The sequence below is a fragment of the Esox lucius genome, chromosome 4 (genome assembly GCF_011004845.1).
Source record: "Esox lucius isolate fEsoLuc1 chromosome 4, fEsoLuc1.pri, whole genome shotgun sequence".
Classification (NCBI taxonomy): Eukaryota; Metazoa; Chordata; class Actinopteri; order Esociformes; family Esocidae; genus Esox; species Esox lucius.
Genome location: NC_047572.1, coordinates 11,634,912 through 11,651,775, shown reverse-complemented (window position 1 = coordinate 11,651,775; position 16,864 = coordinate 11,634,912). Strand labels below are relative to the sequence as shown.

The following is a 16,864-nucleotide window of genomic DNA, read 5'->3' as shown; positions in this document are numbered from 1 at the left end:
TGAACATGAACCTGCAGGAGTGAGTCACTGCCTTGATGTTAGCAGAGACTGACAGTGTGGTGAACCTGTCTGAGTTTGCTGTTTGATGACTGTTCAGCCTTAAATGTGTATTGTAATCTTAGAATCCCGCCTGGTTCTCAGGAAAACAAAAATCATGCTGACTTGAATATTAATTACCTATTTATTTTGTATAATGTTGAAGCTATATTTATTCTTTTGTATAATGTTGAAGCTTTATCTCTAATTTGCTCCAATCATTTGGAGGTTAGGTGTATTACCCCAACAACTGTTTATATACAAACATTCTGTCACGTTTGGTCAACCAATCTACAAAAGTTGTAAAAACATTATTTTTGCACGTTTTCACAAATATTAAAAATGCAGAAGCCAGTGTGCTTTCTGTTGGCCAATACAAATTCTGCATTTTAGGATGCTCTTTTGTATATCCCCATATTATTTCTGGTAAGTAAATGTTATGAAAGTCTACATGTAGCCCCTTTAAGTAATTACAGTAGTATAATAATGGGAGTTTAATTTCACTAAACTCAACCTAAAGGTAATTTAAATTGGAACCATTTTAAATACAATAATGTATGAATGTATTGTTCATGTTATTAGCGTTTTAGTATAGAAATTATGTAAATTGGGTCCTTTTTGGAATTGATATTGCGTTTTTTTGTTTTAAGATAATATACTTACACGCTAATGAAATCAATACATTTTAAATTGTATGGCTTACGTTTATATTTTAGATAATTCTAAGTATACATATATTTTAAACAATCACTTTGGAAAACAACATTTTGCACAGTCACATGTATACCTTCATAATACGCTGCGATACAAAAAATGTACGACATCTTGAGATGGGATTTACACAGAGGCATGAGAAGATATAAATGTCGTGGTGAATAATTGTTGACATGACAGCGCTTTCTCTACAGCCAGTTGAAGGCTCAGCTCACCATGATTACAGCAGAAATCTGGATTGAGGCAGGCCTAATTATCATTTTGTAAATGTGTACATGTAGGACGATGTGCACTGTACAGTTATCATTGCCACGTCAGACTTGACAGCGACAATGGAAATAGACATATTTTTACAATAAGACAAAATAATAACTGACGTGCTGTTGTAAACAATGAATAGCCTAGGGACTATGCTAGCTACTTGTCAAGAGTCAGTGTTTTGCAAGCACAATCAAATTGGAAACAAAACCCATTGAGGTAAAAAAAAAAGAAAAGAAAAAAAAAAGACACTGGGCAACGGATTTGTATTGGCTAAATGGAGAATGAAGTGTGTGCGTCAGCTTGTTGCCATTGCCTGGAAGAGGGAGGACACTGTTAGACCATGGAGCTATAAAAGACAGCACATGCCGATCATTAACTAGATCCCAGAGGAGGGAAAATTAACGGAGTTACACTAGTCTCTGGGAGAAGGAAACCTGGAGACCAGCAACGATGCTGGGCACACATGAGAGTCTGTGGATCCTACCTTTGGTGCTACTAGGTCTGCAACCACCCTGGGCTGAAGGCGAATCACTTCGTCAGGTAATTCCTGCTTTAAATTCAGGATTATATAATATATATTAGTTATAGTGAGCAATGAGTCCATATGAAAAATCTCCATGTTTACAAATGTGATATTTAAAAAAAATATGAAGTTAGTAAAACAATATTACAATCCAGTCGTCCAGATGGCACAATTTTTGCTTTATTGACTTGATTTAGTGAAGTATGCCTCTGTTTATTTCACAATCCATTTCTTGTTTTTAAGTTGATTATTTCAGTCTAGGGACAAAAATAAATATTTGCCTGTCCTTGGCGCGTCATGCGAACCCTTGCGTAACACGCAATTGTTCTGTTACAGCAATTAGTAAACCTAACGTCGAATCAACGATGTTTCTACAAATTTTACACGTTTCATTATGTTAACAATAGGCCTACACTAATATCCATACGTTTTTGTTTAATAGCCGAAGGGAGAATTTACAATTGGCAAAAACAAACGGCTATACAGCGGAAAATATTTACCTGTGTTTGCATGTGTTTGTACATGTGGTGATCATCAGGTGTGTGACCCGTCCAAAGGTGGCACCATCTTTGACTACAAAGCTAAGACCCTTAATGGGAGTCGTACCGTTTCCCTCAGTGAGTACAGGGGAAAGACTGTCCTCATCGTCAACGTAGCCACCTACTGAGGTCTCACCTTCCAGTATTTGGGTAAGATTGCCTGACTTGTGACTAACAGTACAGCATACCGCTAAGAGTGAGGTCAGCTATCAGTATAGCCTGTCCCAAGAGTTCCAAGTGGACTGGCCCAATAACATTTTCTGGTTTATTGCACAAAACACATGATATACTAAATACTTGATACACCCTGATGTACTTTAATTGTCAATACCTATTTGAAGGCTCAGGTCCATATATAAACTCACTTTCCCGACAAAGAGGGTAGTTATGTGATCAGATCAGTGTATGTCCTATTTTGTCCATGTTGTTTGACATCTTGTGTTATCTAATCAGAGTTGAATGCACTACATGAGGAGTTGAAGAATTACGGGTTCACCGTTCTTGGGTTCCCCTGCAATCAGTTTGGAAAGCAGGAGCCATCGGCCAATCATGAGCTTCTGGCCTCTTTAAAGTGAGTCTGGTTGTCTCTGAGGTTCATTGTCCATTCATTACTCAAGGAATGCAAACGTTAACAGTGAAACCCGAACAGTCTTTTTAAACAATGTTTTCATTATACGAAATAATTAATCTTGAAACTAATGCAAGTGTCCTGCACGCCTGATGGGAGACGACAAGACGGCAATGAAGGCAAATCTTCTGTCAATCAGCAGAGGTTCATTTATTTTAAGAAAAACATCCAAAGTTATGGAGATTAGTTTCCAGGAAACTATATACAAATCCTTATTACGTTTTAGCCCACTCTGAATAGTGATATACCAAATCTTCTTTGGCAGACGTCTTATGGATACAATGGTCCGAAACTATGAAATAAATAATGAAAAAATATGATTTATATTGGTTGTTCAAAACATTTAGGAAATTACTTTTTTTGTACTAATAAAGAGGTTTCTCATAGTTGGTACCCCAAAAGATTATTAAAAAAAGAACAAAAATAAGTATTTGAGCCCATGTACCTGGCATGCATTGAGTGCCTCAAGCTGGTGACTACAAAATTGTTGGTTGCTTTTGCAGTTTGTTTTTGTTGTTTAAGATTATTTTGTTTCACACTGTGAGGTTAAATAAAATATGACTTTTTCATGAAGAGCTTTTTGGAAAGAATGCATGAAATTTCAACATGTTCAAGTGGGTGTAGCTTCAGGGCATCTTTCTGATGTCACAAAGCTGATTTTATTGGAATAGGTGTCATAAAGAAGCTAAAGGAACTAACAGAAGTGTTTTGGAAACGTGGGGGAAGTACTGTGATTCTCCTCATTGACACTAAGAGAAATTTGCCTACATTGAGGGTATTATTTGTTTGCGTATTTCACACTAAATTGTGGTAGAAATTGTGGTAAAAAATAATTAGACTGAAGCCAAGCTGTATGCTAGCTATGCTACCAGCAACAAATGGGATGTACCATTTAGCACTGTGTGTGGAGTGACCATTTGACAACAACAGTCAAATATATCCAGAATGGACATGAGTTATTATATTGGGGTCCTGTTACAATAAATAAACTGTGACAGATTTGAGTAACATTTACTTTGTTCAGTCAGAGTTTTTGACCGTTTACCAATGACAACATCCTTTTATCTCCCACGGTCTGCGGTGCATTGACCTCTACCCCATTATAGACCAGTGACTATTTATCTGGGTAAGTGGGTGTGCTTTAGAACAAAGTGTTGTTCTTTCTCTTGGGACCACTTGCGTAAGAAAAATATTGTCTGTCACTTTTTATTAGAACAACATTTTATATATATATATATATATATATATAATTTTTTAATAACATTTCTCTATGATATTTACTACCACAATACAGTGAATGGTTTTAATACAGTTATAACATGGTCCATTAAGCAAATTCCTTTTCTATTTCGGGACACATAGGAGCTATTGGAAACAGTTATGTAATTACATTTATTTAAATAAATTATTATAATTATTATAAATACCTTTGTTCCTCCATGAACTACCACCTTAACGTGGTGGAGGGGTTTGAGAACCCGAGTGACCCTAGGAGCTATGTTGTCTGGGGCAATATGCCCCTGGTAGGGTCTCCCAAGGCAAACAGGTCCTGGGCGACAGGTCAGACTAAGAGCGGTTAAAAAACCCTTGATGGAAACCATTTTGAGGACCGTGACGTCACCCGGTATGGCGCAGCCGTGGCCCCACCCTGGAGCCAGGCCCGGGATTGGGGCTCATATGCGAGCGCCTGGTGGCCGGGCCTTTCCCCACGGGGTCCGGCTGGGCTCAGCCCGAAGGAGCGATGTGGGGCCGCCTTCCCGTGTGCTCACCACCTGCAGGGACCATAAGGGGTCGGTGTGTAGAGGATCGGGCGGCAGTCGAAGGCGGGGGCCTCAACAACCCGATCCCTGGACACGGAAACTAGTTTTAGGGACGTGGAACGTCACCTCGCTGGCGGGGAAGGAGCCTGAGATTGTGCGTGAGGTTGAGAGGTACCGACTAGTCGGGATCACCTCTACGCACGGCTTGGGCTCTGGAACCACACTCCTTGAGAGAGGATGGACTCTTCACCACTCTGGTGTTGCCCATGGTGAGAGGCGGCAGGCTGGTGTGGGTTTGCTTATAGCCCCCCAGCTCTGCCGCCATGTGTTGGAGTTTACCCCGGTGAACGAGAGGGTCGTTTCCCTGTTGTTTGTGCCTACGGGCCGAATGGCAGTGCAGAGTACCCAACCTTCTTGGAGTCTCTGGGAGGGGTGCTGGAAAGTGCTCCGACTGGGGACTCCATCGTTCTACTGGGGGACTTCAACGCCCACGTGGGCAACGACAGTGACACCTGGAGGGCTGTGATTGGGAGGAACGGCCCCCCTGATCTGAACCCGAGCGGTGTTCAGTTATTGGACTTCTGTGCTAGTCACAGTTTGTCCATAACGAACACCATGTTCAAGCATAAGGGTGTCCATTAGTGCACGTGGCACCAGGACACCCTAGGCCATAGGTCGATGATCGACTTTGTTGTCGTTTCATCTGACCTGCGGCCGTATGTCTTGGACACTCTGGTAAAGAGAGGGGCGGAGCTGTCAACTGATCACCACCTGGTGGTGAGTTGGATCCGATGGCAGGGGAGGAAGCTGGACGGACTCGGCAGGCCCAAGCATACTGTAAGGGTCTGCTGGGAACGTCTGGCTGAGTCTCCTGTCAGAGAGATCTTTAATTCCCACCTCCGGCAGACCGTCGACTGGATCCTGAGGGAGGCTGGAGATATTGAGTCTGAGTGGACCATGTTCTCCACCTCCATTGTCGAAGCGGCCGCTCGGAGCTGTGGCCGTAAGGTCTCCGGTGCCTGTGGTGGACACCGGAAGTAAGGGATTACGTCAAGCTGAAGAAGGAGTCCTATCAGGCCTGGTTGGCTTGTGGGACTCCTGAGGCAGCTGACGGGTACCGGCAGGCCAAGCGGACAGCAGCCCGGGTGGTTGTGGAGGCAAAAACTCGGGCCTGGGAGGAGTTCGGTGAGGCCATGGAGCAGAGATTCTTGCAAACCATCCGGCGCCTCAGGAGAGGGAAACAGTGCCCTACCAACGCTGTTCATAGTGGAGGTGGGCAGCTGTTGACCTCAACTGGGGATGTCGTCGGGCGGTGGAAGGAGTACTTCAAGGATCTCCTCAATCCCGCCGTCACGTCTTCCATTGAGGAAGCAGAGGCTGAGGGCTCAGAGGTGGACTCGTCCATCACCCGGGCTGAAGTCACTTAGGTAGTCAAGAAACTCCTCGGTGGATGAGATCCGCCCTGAGTACCTCAAGTCTCTGGATGTTGTGGGGCTGTCTTGGTTGACACGCCTCTGCAGCATTGCGTGGCGGTCGGGGACAGTGCCTCTGGGATGGCAGACCGGGGTGGTGGTCCCTCTTTTTAAGAAGGGGGACCGGAGTGTGTGTTCCAACTACAGAGGGATCACACTTCTCAGCCTCCCCGGGAAAGTCTATGCCAGGGTTCTGGAGAGGAGAATACGGCCGATAGTAGAACCTCGGATTTAGGAGGAACAGTGTGTTTTTCGTCCGGGCCGTGGAACACTGGACCAGCTCTATACCCTCTACTGGGTATTGGAGAGGTCATGGGAGTTTGCCCAACCAATCCACATGTGTTTTGTGGATTTGGAAAAGGCATTCGACTGTGTCCCTCGCGGCATCCTGTGGAGAGTGCCTGGGGAATATGGGGTCCTGGGTCCTTTGCTAAGGGCTGTCAGGTTCCTGTACGACCGAAGCAGGAGCTTGGTCCGCATTGCCGTCAGTAAGTCAGACTTGTTCCCAGTGCATGTTGGACTCCGGCAGGGCTGCCCTTTGTCGCCGGTTCTGTTCGTATTTTTTATGGACAGAATTTCTAGGCGCAGCCAGGGGCCGGAGGGTGTCAGGTTTGGGGACCACACGATTTCGTCTCTGCTCTTTGCGGATGATGTTGTCGTGTTGGCCCCTTCAAACCAGGACCTTCAGCATGCACTGGGACGGTTTGAAGCCGAGTGTGAAGCGGTTGGGATGAAAATCAGTACCTCCAAATCCGAGGCCATGGTCCTCAGTCGGAAAAGGGTGGCTTGCCCACTTCAGGTTGGTGGAGAGTTCTTGCCTCAAGTGGAGGAGTTTAAGTATCTAGGGGTCTTGTTCACGAGTGAGGGAAGGATGGAACGGGATATTGACAGACGGAACGGTGCAGCTTCTGCAGTAATGCAGTCGATGTATTGGTCTGTCGTTGTGAAGAAAGAGCTGAGCCGTAAGGCGAAGCTCTCGATTTACCAGTCAATCTATGTTCTCTCACCTATGGTCATGAGCTTTCATGTCATGACCGAAAAGACAAGATCCCGGATACCGGCGGCCGAAATGAGCTTTTGCCGCAGGGTGGCTGGGCGATCCCTTAGAGATAGGGTGAGAAGCTCGGTCACCCGGGAGGAGCTCAGAGTAGAGCCGCTGACATCCTCCACAGGTGTCAGCTGAGGTGGCTTGGGCATCTGTTCCGGATGCCTACTGGACGCCTTCCCGGGAAGGTGTTCCGGGCCCGTCCCACCAGGAGGAGACCCCGGGGAAGACCTAGGACACGCTGGAGGGACTATGTCTCCCGGCTGGCCTGGGAACGCCTCGGTGTCCCCCAGGAAGAGCTAGAGGAAGTGTCTAGGGAAAGGGAAGTCTGGACATCTCTGCTTTGACTGCTGCCCCCGCGACCCGGCCCCGGATAAGCGGAAGAAGATGAATGAATGAACCTTTGTACCTAAGCTGTTGTCACAAAGTTCTGATAAAGATACCAAGCCTAAAGCCCAAAACAGCAGGCTACAAAAATATATTAATTCCCCGGGGGCTAGAAAAACTCCCTAGTAGGGTCAGAAACTACAATATATAAGTAACACATGCAATTATTTCTAGGTTATCCAAATTGAAATTATCAGTATTTAGGTTTATGGTTTGTAGTTACTGAAATGCTTTAAAATGATATTGGAAAATGTATGAAGATCATCAATTAAGCATTAAATGTAGAAAAGAACATGTATTGCTTTCCTTTGCAATTTTGCCACAGTCCCTGTTAACGTTCTACAAGCTTGGGAATTACATCCAGTTCCTTTGCGAAGTATTCAGACCCCTTCACTTTCTCCACATTTTGTTGTGTTATAGACTAAATGTATAATTAATTTAATTAATTTTTTTGCCATCAATATACACACAATATCCGAAAATGATGTGTGCCAATTTATTTAAAAAAACAACAAATATCTCGTACAAAAGTATTCAGACCCTTTATACAGTACTTTGCAGAAGCATCTTTGGTAACGATCACAACCTCTACCAGGTTTGCACACCTGGATTTGTGTTTTCACCTGAGATGGCGCTTGACATTCTTGTTAGAGTGGCCATTGGGTTCTTGGTCAACTGTCTGACCAAGGCCCTTCTTGCCCGGTTGCTTAGTTTGGCCAGACAGCCAGCTTAGCCAGTAGAGGTTCCTCTATTTCACAATGATGGATCCCACTGTATTCCCAGAATTTTCAATGCTTTAAAATGTATTTGGTTTACAAAGGTCTGCAAAGAGTTACTTGGACGTGGCTTGGTTTTTGCTCAGGCAAGCACTGTGAAATGTGGGACTTTGCAGACAGATTTGTCCAATCAATTCATGTTGCCACAGATGGACATTAAAGTTCTAGAGGCATCTCAAGGATGCTCAACGGACACAGGAAGCATCAGAGTTCAATTTGGAGCTGGAAAGGGTATTGATATTTATATACATGAGATATTTCAGTTTTTAATAATAATAATCTGAAAAAACAAGATGGGATTTTACTTGGTAATTATGGGGTGTTGGGTGTAGTAGGTAAGTACACCCCTTAAGGCCATAGTAGTTAATATCTCGAACTGTTAAAAAGGTTTCAAGAAACGCTACTTCTAGGTCATTTTATCAGCCAATCAGGCAGGTATACAGTTGTGCTCAAAAGTTAGCATACCCTTGGAGAATTGGTCATATATGTACCATTTGCAAAGAAAACATGAGTGAGCAGGCAAAACACATCTTTTATTTCTTATGGGATTCACATTCAACTGTAGGTCATAACAGAATGGCAAAATCATAAAACAAAACATGGCAACAAAGAAAAAAATGAACTGACCCCTGTTCAAAAGTCTGCATACCCTTAGTTCTTAATACTGTGTATTGCCCCCTTTATTATCAATGAAAGCGTGCAGTCCTTTGTAATAGTTGTCTTTGAGTCCCCAAATTCTTTCAGGTGGTATAGCTGCCCATTCATCTTGGCAAAATGCCTCCAGGTCATGCAAAGTCTTTGGTCGTTTTGCATGAACCGCACATTTGAGATCTCCCGAGAGTGTCTCAATGATATTAAGTTCAGGAGACTGATGGGCACTCCAGAACCTTCACCTTTTTCTGCTGTAACCACTGAAGGGTCAACATGGCCTTGTGCATTGGGTCATTGTTGTGCTGGAAAGTCCAAGAGCGTCACTTGCACAACTTTCGTGCAGAAGAATCTTTCACAAGATTCCCCGTGCCTTAAGAGCTCACACACCCCCACAACATCAGTGAGCCACAGGTGTGGGAAATTAACCTTTAAATTCCCATTTTCACCTGTGTGTCACCTTGTGTGTCTGTAACAAGGCCAAACATTCAAGGGTATGTAAACTTTTGATCAGCGTCATATGGGTGATTTCTGTTATCATTATGATTTAAAAAGGAGCCAAACAACTATGTGATAATAAATGGCTTCATATGATCACTATCCTAAGATAAGACAGTTTTGTGTATGATTAGTCATATTTTCAAAATCAATGCCAACATTTCACTATTTCTGCCAGGGTATCCAAACATGTGCACAACTGTATATAAATATCACAAAGTTTATGTTATAATTTCAAGAGCTAAAGGAGACTGAGGTAAAAACCAACATTTGGAGCTTGAAATAAATGACACAGTGATTTATTCCACAGTGTGGATAATAAAATGAAATTACAAAGACTGCATGAAGGTAAAAACATCAAAGCCGTAATGAAGAGCTCCATACCACTCTCTTACTCAAAATAGGTCTATGGGATAAATGTCTCTTTCTAGCAAAATCACAACCTGCCAGTAGTACAGGAACTAATGTTGCCCATTATTATGACAGGTCTACTGTACCATTTATGCTTAGGGAGTCTGTCCATAAGAGATTACATGCACATTAATGTTGAAGTGTTTAGAAATATATTCTAATCTTATTCACAATGAAAGTGACTCAATACATTATTTAATAATAATTTGTATTGGACACAAAAAGATCTGAAACCAAACCAAAAAAAATATGCAAATGCATCCAACAACAATGATATTGTTCTTTCATGCCATGGGACCAAATGGTTATTACATACTTCTCTAACCAGGTTATTTAAATGATGGACAAAGACGTGATGACAATACATCTATCTGTAGTTTTTTCATGGACAGTATAGCACAGCATTTGAATGATTTGAAGGTCAGTAATTTTCTCAGCTTTAGGAGCCTATTGTGAAACAGGCGCGGTGTCTTTTTTCATCACTTGATTTGTGGGTAGGGCACGCATGAAAAAAGCCTGTTAAGTGCTACAAAGCTTGTCCAGCCCGTGTTTGTGCTCCAAATAGTGGGACGCTTCCCTGTGCTCTACATTGCAGTACCTTCAACCGGCGATACCATGAATATACCATGAATATGATGCCAATTGAGAGGATCACTGATACACATATCTCTCTCCCTTTTGGTGCCAGGTATGTACGACCAGGAAATGGATTCATTCCAAATTTCATACTATTTGAGAAAGGGGACGTGAACGGAGACACCGAACAAGGACTCTACACTTTTCTCAAAGTAAGCGAGTGATTAGGTTTCATGAATTATCTCATCCAGATTCCCATGTTTTCCAGAAATCTCAATAGGAAAATTCCTGGAATTATTAGATTAACTAGGAAATCCCAATACATCTAACACTTAATTCTGTGGAAACTGTAAAATGTTGAAGATAGCAGAATTTCACCATCCTACCGGTGAGTCATTGTTGTCAACCTTATTGTAACTCCAGTCCAGTCCTTATGAAATGATGACACAAGCTGCCCGAAGCCGGTCTTCTAGAACTCATACCCACAAGTAGTGAACCAGCTGTTTTAATCATGACCTTGCTTCCTATAATGAACCCTAGAATGAAGAATTGTTCTTACCTTGCAATCCTGTCTTCTAGAACTGTTCTAATCTAATAACCTTGTCTTCTAGAACTCCTGTCCACCGGTAGGGGACAGCTTTGGGGACCCCAATGATAGGCTGTTCTGGCAGCCCCTTAAAATCAACGACATCAAATGGAACTTTGAGAAATTCCTTGTCGGACCGGATGGAAAGCCTTTGATGAGGTGGTTTCCTCGGGTCCCAGTGTCTGAGGTTCGGACAGATGTCCTCAAATACTTTCGCCAATATTTGTCCCAGTACACCCAGAACTATGAATAAGGTCTTAGTGCCTAACTCCTAAATGGTACCATGTCCCCTATGCTTTGCAGTACCATAAGGCTTTGTATAGGGAACAAAAATGCCATTTGGGACAGAGCCTGTGTTATAATCAGGGCAGTTCCATTGAGTCCTTTCCTGAATTGGCTATGTTGACTTGGAATTCATCCCAACACCGATATCTGTAGTGTACACTATATGTGTAAAAAGCTGCTGTTGAACTTTGAGTAGGTTTAATTGAGTTCATTCTTTAGATATGTAAAAACCATGTATGTGCACAATAGAAAACATCCAGAAATGAGTAGGTAGAAATTGCTATGTAGTCAGTGGCAACAGTGGGTGAGGGTGGCTGGTCACTACGAGGTGGCATGTTATATGAAGGTGAGGCTTGAAAACAGTAGGTCTGTGGTGCCAAGCCCGAGTCTAGGGGTCCAAGCCAGTCTTTCAGTGCATTCAGACTGGGCCTGGTAACCCTGCGAACCATGCCACCTCCTGGTTCTACCACCCCGATTAGCTGTGTAGGGCCACTGTGGTCCTGTGCCCTCTGTTGACAAACTCATGTTAATAAATCATGTCAGCCGCAAACTGGAGTAGGGTTTTTTCTTCCAGTAAACAGTGCTCCGCCGTGTTTGATTTTGCAAATGTGCTGGGAAACAAACACAAACACTTTCACAAAATTTCTCGTCAGCAAACAGGTTGTGTCAAAACAGGGTTTGTTCCTTTTTGTCACAAAACAGAACATAGAAAATCCCTATGCATAAAAAAATGTAATACATGAGATATACTAACACATTTAGAATATGTTTATTAAGCTAGTCAAATACAAAAAATCTTATCACATCAGTGATGTGCTTTTGCCTACTGCAAAACTCCAGAGCTACAAACCAGAAAAATACCACTGCCAGAAGAAAACAAAGCATTTCTTTCAAAGTGCAATTCAAAACATCTCCACTCCACAATTGGAACATTCTGAAATCTAATCGTAATTAAAAAAATAATAAAAATGCCTGTTACTACTGTATTTACACCAATCATTCTGAAAGACCGACCATCTTTTAACCAACAATCTGAATAAAACATACATAAGTAAACATATCCAGCGTTTTTAATACCATACATATTAAACCCCCTTTCTAGTTGGTTTGATTGATTTGGAGGAAATACAGTACATAACATTGGTTCACCACCAAAAGAGTCACACACCAGGAAGATTGGAGCCTTAGAGTACAGTACCCAATCCCAAACCAATCCCTCACCTACTGAACTCCAGACAAGACATGAAAGCATTGGTTAGGTATATAATATAGAACTCCGCTTTGTCATTTTGTCAACACCTATCCAATCCTCCTCTGCTAGAGTACCTGGGCGTGAGGTTAAGGGCTCAGTTTGGGTCAGTCACAGTGGTTCACAGGAATCTCGTGTAGATAGCCGTGCTGGAATAGTTGGCATGGAGATGCTGGTCTTCAAGGTGGATTAAGACAGAGTAGCCAGCGGAGTCAGGAACGTGTTCCAAATGGTGTCACAATCCCCATTTTTCGCACACTACTTTTGACCAGTCTGGGTTCTGGTCAAAACTAGTGCACTAAATGGGGAGAAGGTGTCATTTGGCAAGCAGCCCCAGTCTGGCTAGGGTGTTTCATCAGTGAGCTGTTACGGAGGTATTACGTAGTCATGATGCTGAGCCTCAGGCCTGACTTAGGCACAAACAGTTTTGAATTGGCTTCCTTTCCTGGCCTCTGACGGATCAGAAAAACATGACACTGACAGGCTAAAGCAATACGATGGAGACCAATCATACCCTGTTCACTATGTAGAAATGGACATATTAATGCACTTATACCCTGTTAACTCGATATAAATGTACATACGAACGTGGTTATACCCTGTTAACGCGATATAAATGTACATAAGAACGTGGTTATACCCTGTTAACGCGATATAAATGTACATAAGAACGTGGTTATACCCTGTTAACGTGATATAAATGTACATACGAACGTGGTTATACCCTGTTAACACGATATAAATGTACATATTAATGCACTTATACCCTGTTAACGCGATATAAATGTACATACTAACATGGTTATACCCTGTTAACGCGATATAAATTGACATATTAATGCAGCTGAAGCTTCTTCAGTGATACACTACTGGCAGAATGTTCCGGTAGGTGGAGGTCTAAAGTAATCAGAATAGGCCTGCACCCTAGTAATTTTACTTGTCAATGGTAAGGAATGAAAGCAGATAAAACGAACAAGACTGGGAAAGGAAGCCATTCACGATGATTGTAACAAAGCTTGGGTAAATTACCATCTATGACCCAACCCTCCAGACATATGATTGGACAGCTTTTCAGGGTAAACATTTTAAGGACTATTAGGATGTGCATTCACATACTGGAATTGTGACCAAAAAGTTGGAACCAATAAAACAAAAGCAATAGGGCCGCATTCAAATGGGATATTTTTTGCCACATCGGGTGCTTGTGAAGGTGTGTGTATAACAAACGTACAATGTCAATAGCTACAATATATTTGGAGTACACTAACAACATATAAAGAACAGCATTACTAAAGACAAGTGATGTACATGTCATCAATGCAACCATCAAAACATTAGATAATAAATAAATTATCAATAATCATCACAACTACATTTTTTTTGGCATGATATACCAGCAAAATTCATTTCCCAACTTTTGAGTATTTCAACAATCACTTTTTGAACAGTTACACATATGGTACAGTTCTTGAACATCAATGGTACTGAAATAATTATCAGAAATTAAACTACATCAATGGTTATGTTTTCCAATCCCAAGGCAATCTAACTATATAATTATATATTGTTGGAATGAATACAAGTATGGGAGAATTAACCCCTCAACCCTAAGAGTAACAAAACCTGTTTGTAAAAATGTTACATATTTAACATGGGATGATCATCAATAGCCAATAATCAAATAGGTATATTGTCTTAATATGAAATTTGTAGCATCTCAAATTATTACACAAATGACTTCCTGCATAGAATCACATGAAGCAGATATGGAATATCCAAAAATAATGACATTAAAAAACTAAAATCTAAATAATATTCATGTATATATTTCTGAATAGCCAAAAACAGTGTTTGTTTCACAACTAGGCTTATAAAACGCAAGTATAAACAACATTACAATAGGATATCTACAGTTCAGTAGAAAAATTATAGTTCAAAATCACACCTGGTCAACTGAAAACAAACTGAACCATGCTGCTACCACCCAGCTCTACTCCATGGCGGGAGAACGCGGGAACAAATGTTGGAGAGTACTTAGTGCTTTCCAGGGTCAACATTCTGTCGCTCTCTTTTTCCAAAGCCAGTAGCTGTAGACTGATCTATAAAGAGAAGAGAGGAACCTTGTTTAACCTGTCATTGGCCAAACATAAAACACTAGCCAGTCAGAAAACACTAACGACAAAGCGAGAGCCCCGAATTAAGCAAGAAAAGACAGTTTGTGAATTCCTGAGTAAAAGCATATGAAAGAAAACAAGAAAGCGAGAGAGAAATGTTTCCCCAAACAGAAATTCAAGATGGATAATTTTGGATTTCCTGTTCGTTGCCATAAAAAGCAACAAAAAAAAAGCCTTGAAAAATGTTAAGAAATAAATGCTCTTTAATTAAGCAAAATCAAGTTGTCGGAACAAGACTACATAGCTTTTTTCAAAATATATTTTGTAAAATAGGCACCTCATGGAGAATTTTTCCTGAGTTGATCACATTTGTCATTTAAAGTTTGATTTTACTCATTTATTAGGAAGTGTTTTTGGCAGTGTTTTGGCTCCAGATATTTTGGAAGAGTTATGGTCATTTTGTAACCCTTCCATGTGGCCATTTGTTGTGTGGGCATACCTGTGTTTTCCGGAGGGGGTCGGGATGCGTCACCTGTGCCAGCCGCAGCCCCCCTGGACCCTCTGGGCTGTTGGAACGATGGTTGCCATGGGAAACCCTGACAGACCCCATGGTAGATTAGAATGTCACTCAATTGGATTAAGGAAATTTAACATTTAACCAAAGCTATGACCAAAAGCATTACAGGACACTGGCTAACCCTTCAGAGAGCAATAAGCTATATATTCGGATAAACTTATGGCTGAGCAACTGGGCTCAATGGCCAGGAATCAAGCGGGTGAAAACAGGAAGTGGTCTGAGGACAGGTACTTATTTTCAATTTCCACAGGAGAACAGTCTACTAGAATTTGCACTAACCACCGTGACCCTGAACCACGGCAACCCCTGAACTTACCGGTGTGAGCGGCGTGAAGTCATTGCGTCCCGGCGGCACTATACTACCGGCTGCCGACACGGCGGCGGCATTGTTGGTTATCCGGGGAGGGAAGTGTATGGGCCAGCCGTCCAGGCCCTGTCCTCCGGGAACCACCTGCATAAATGGACCACAGTATGGAGGGCTGAGTGGGGCGTTCACAGGGTCCGAGGTACGCCGCTCTTGTCTCTCCTGCTGCTGCTGGCCCTGCGAGGGATCACAGGTAGAGACGATGTGACCAGGGTCAGGGAAGCCAAGGCGGACGCTAGGTTTGCACGGGACGTGCCCTGTAGGGAAGCTCGAGAGCGGGATTCGAAAAAGCGGGTTAGAAACAGCCCGCGAGCAAAGCCCTTGGGAGTTCCTGCCAAGCGATTTGGAATGAGGCGAAGTGAAACGATGAAGACCGTGCCGGTTGCTGTTGTGACGACAGTTGAGTCTTTGTGTCACTAGGGAGCGCTAGTCCATTAAGTTAACTACCAACCGGTGTCTGAAGCCAAGCGTTTTGTCTGAATCTCTGTCCATCGGTCTGTGTTTAGCCAGCCTAGTACACCATCGTGCAAAAATATTCAACTCTATCCACAGGTTTTCTATTCTACCTCATCATTAATTGCACCCAACTGGTGTCCTAGATCTAAATAAGTCCCAGATTTGTGGGTTGTTATGACATTCTTTTGTGGAACTGGCTTGGAGGCCCTAAGTTGAGTTTCAGGAACCTATGCCAATTGACTAGATTCACCACAGCCATTTGACACCATGCCGATCGCCAAGGCCACGGTACCTGTTTATGATGTTGCATTTGCAGTCTCTCCAGCTTACACCTCTCGGTCCTCTCCCTCTGACACTCGCTCTGGGCCTGGTGAAGCTGAGGGACATGGAGAGAATGAAGAACAAACCGGAACAAACACATTAGCCTATACTGACACAAATCAGCAGGACTGAACCATGTAGGCGGATGAGCTTCTCCCTGAACAATGGAAAGTCTGAGTCCCTGGCTGAATGCATACTGCATACCATGTACTATAAGTACGTACTTCGTGAATGATGGTGAAGTACAGTGGATATAAGAAGTATACACACGCCTATCTACACACCACCTTTAATGCGACCTATAATGTGAACAATTCAATTGAAAAATAAACTGAAATCTTTGAGAAAAAAATTAAATAAAAATCACAATAACCAGGTTGCATAAGTGTGCACACCCTTAAACTAATACTTTGTTGAAGCACCTTTTGATATTATTACAGCACTCAGTCTTTCTGGGTCGGAGTCTATTAGCATGGCACATCTTGACGTGGCAATATTTGCCCACTCTTCTCTGCAAAAGCACTCCAATCGATCAGATTGCGAGGATAGCTCCTGTGCACAGCCCTCTTCAGATCACCCCACAGATGTTCAATTGGATTCAGGTCTAGGCTCTGGCTGGGCCATTCCAAAACATTAAT

The 16,864-nt window shown here is 42.6% G+C and overlaps 2 protein-coding genes across 9 annotated transcripts in view; one reads left to right on the top strand and one right to left on the bottom strand.

Annotated features, from left to right (window-relative positions):
- The first annotated feature begins 1,373 nt into the window (after positions 1 to 1,373).
- On the top strand, positions 1,374 to 11,695 carry gpx3 (glutathione peroxidase 3). Its single transcript, XM_010864301.4, has 5 exons — positions 1,374 to 1,551; positions 2,073 to 2,223; positions 2,527 to 2,644; positions 10,387 to 10,486; positions 10,886 to 11,695. The coding sequence occupies exons 1-5, from the start codon at positions 1,462 to 1,464 to the stop codon at positions 11,111 to 11,113; spliced, it is 687 nt and encodes a 228-aa protein (XP_010862603.3). The 5' UTR covers positions 1,374 to 1,461; the 3' UTR covers positions 11,114 to 11,695.
- A 200-nt stretch (positions 11,696 to 11,895) lies between these two features.
- tnip1 (TNFAIP3 interacting protein 1) overlaps positions 11,896 to 16,864 on the bottom strand; it is a 29,803-nt gene continuing 24,834 nt past the window's right edge. For 7 of the 8 annotated variants that reach the window (XM_020045924.3, XM_010864302.5, XM_020045920.3 and 4 more), the window contains 4 exons: positions 16,198 to 16,281; positions 15,402 to 15,626; positions 15,008 to 15,104; positions 11,896 to 14,493 (listed from right to left, as the gene is read on the bottom strand). In XM_020045924.3, coding sequence (XP_019901483.1) covers positions 14,429 to 14,493; positions 15,008 to 15,104; positions 15,402 to 15,626; positions 16,198 to 16,281 — 471 coding nt within the window. In that variant the 3' untranslated portion in view covers positions 11,896 to 14,428. The remainder of the gene's footprint in view (positions 14,494 to 15,007; positions 15,105 to 15,401; positions 15,627 to 16,197; positions 16,282 to 16,864) is intronic. The other variant, XM_020045925.3, reaches the window with a different exon arrangement.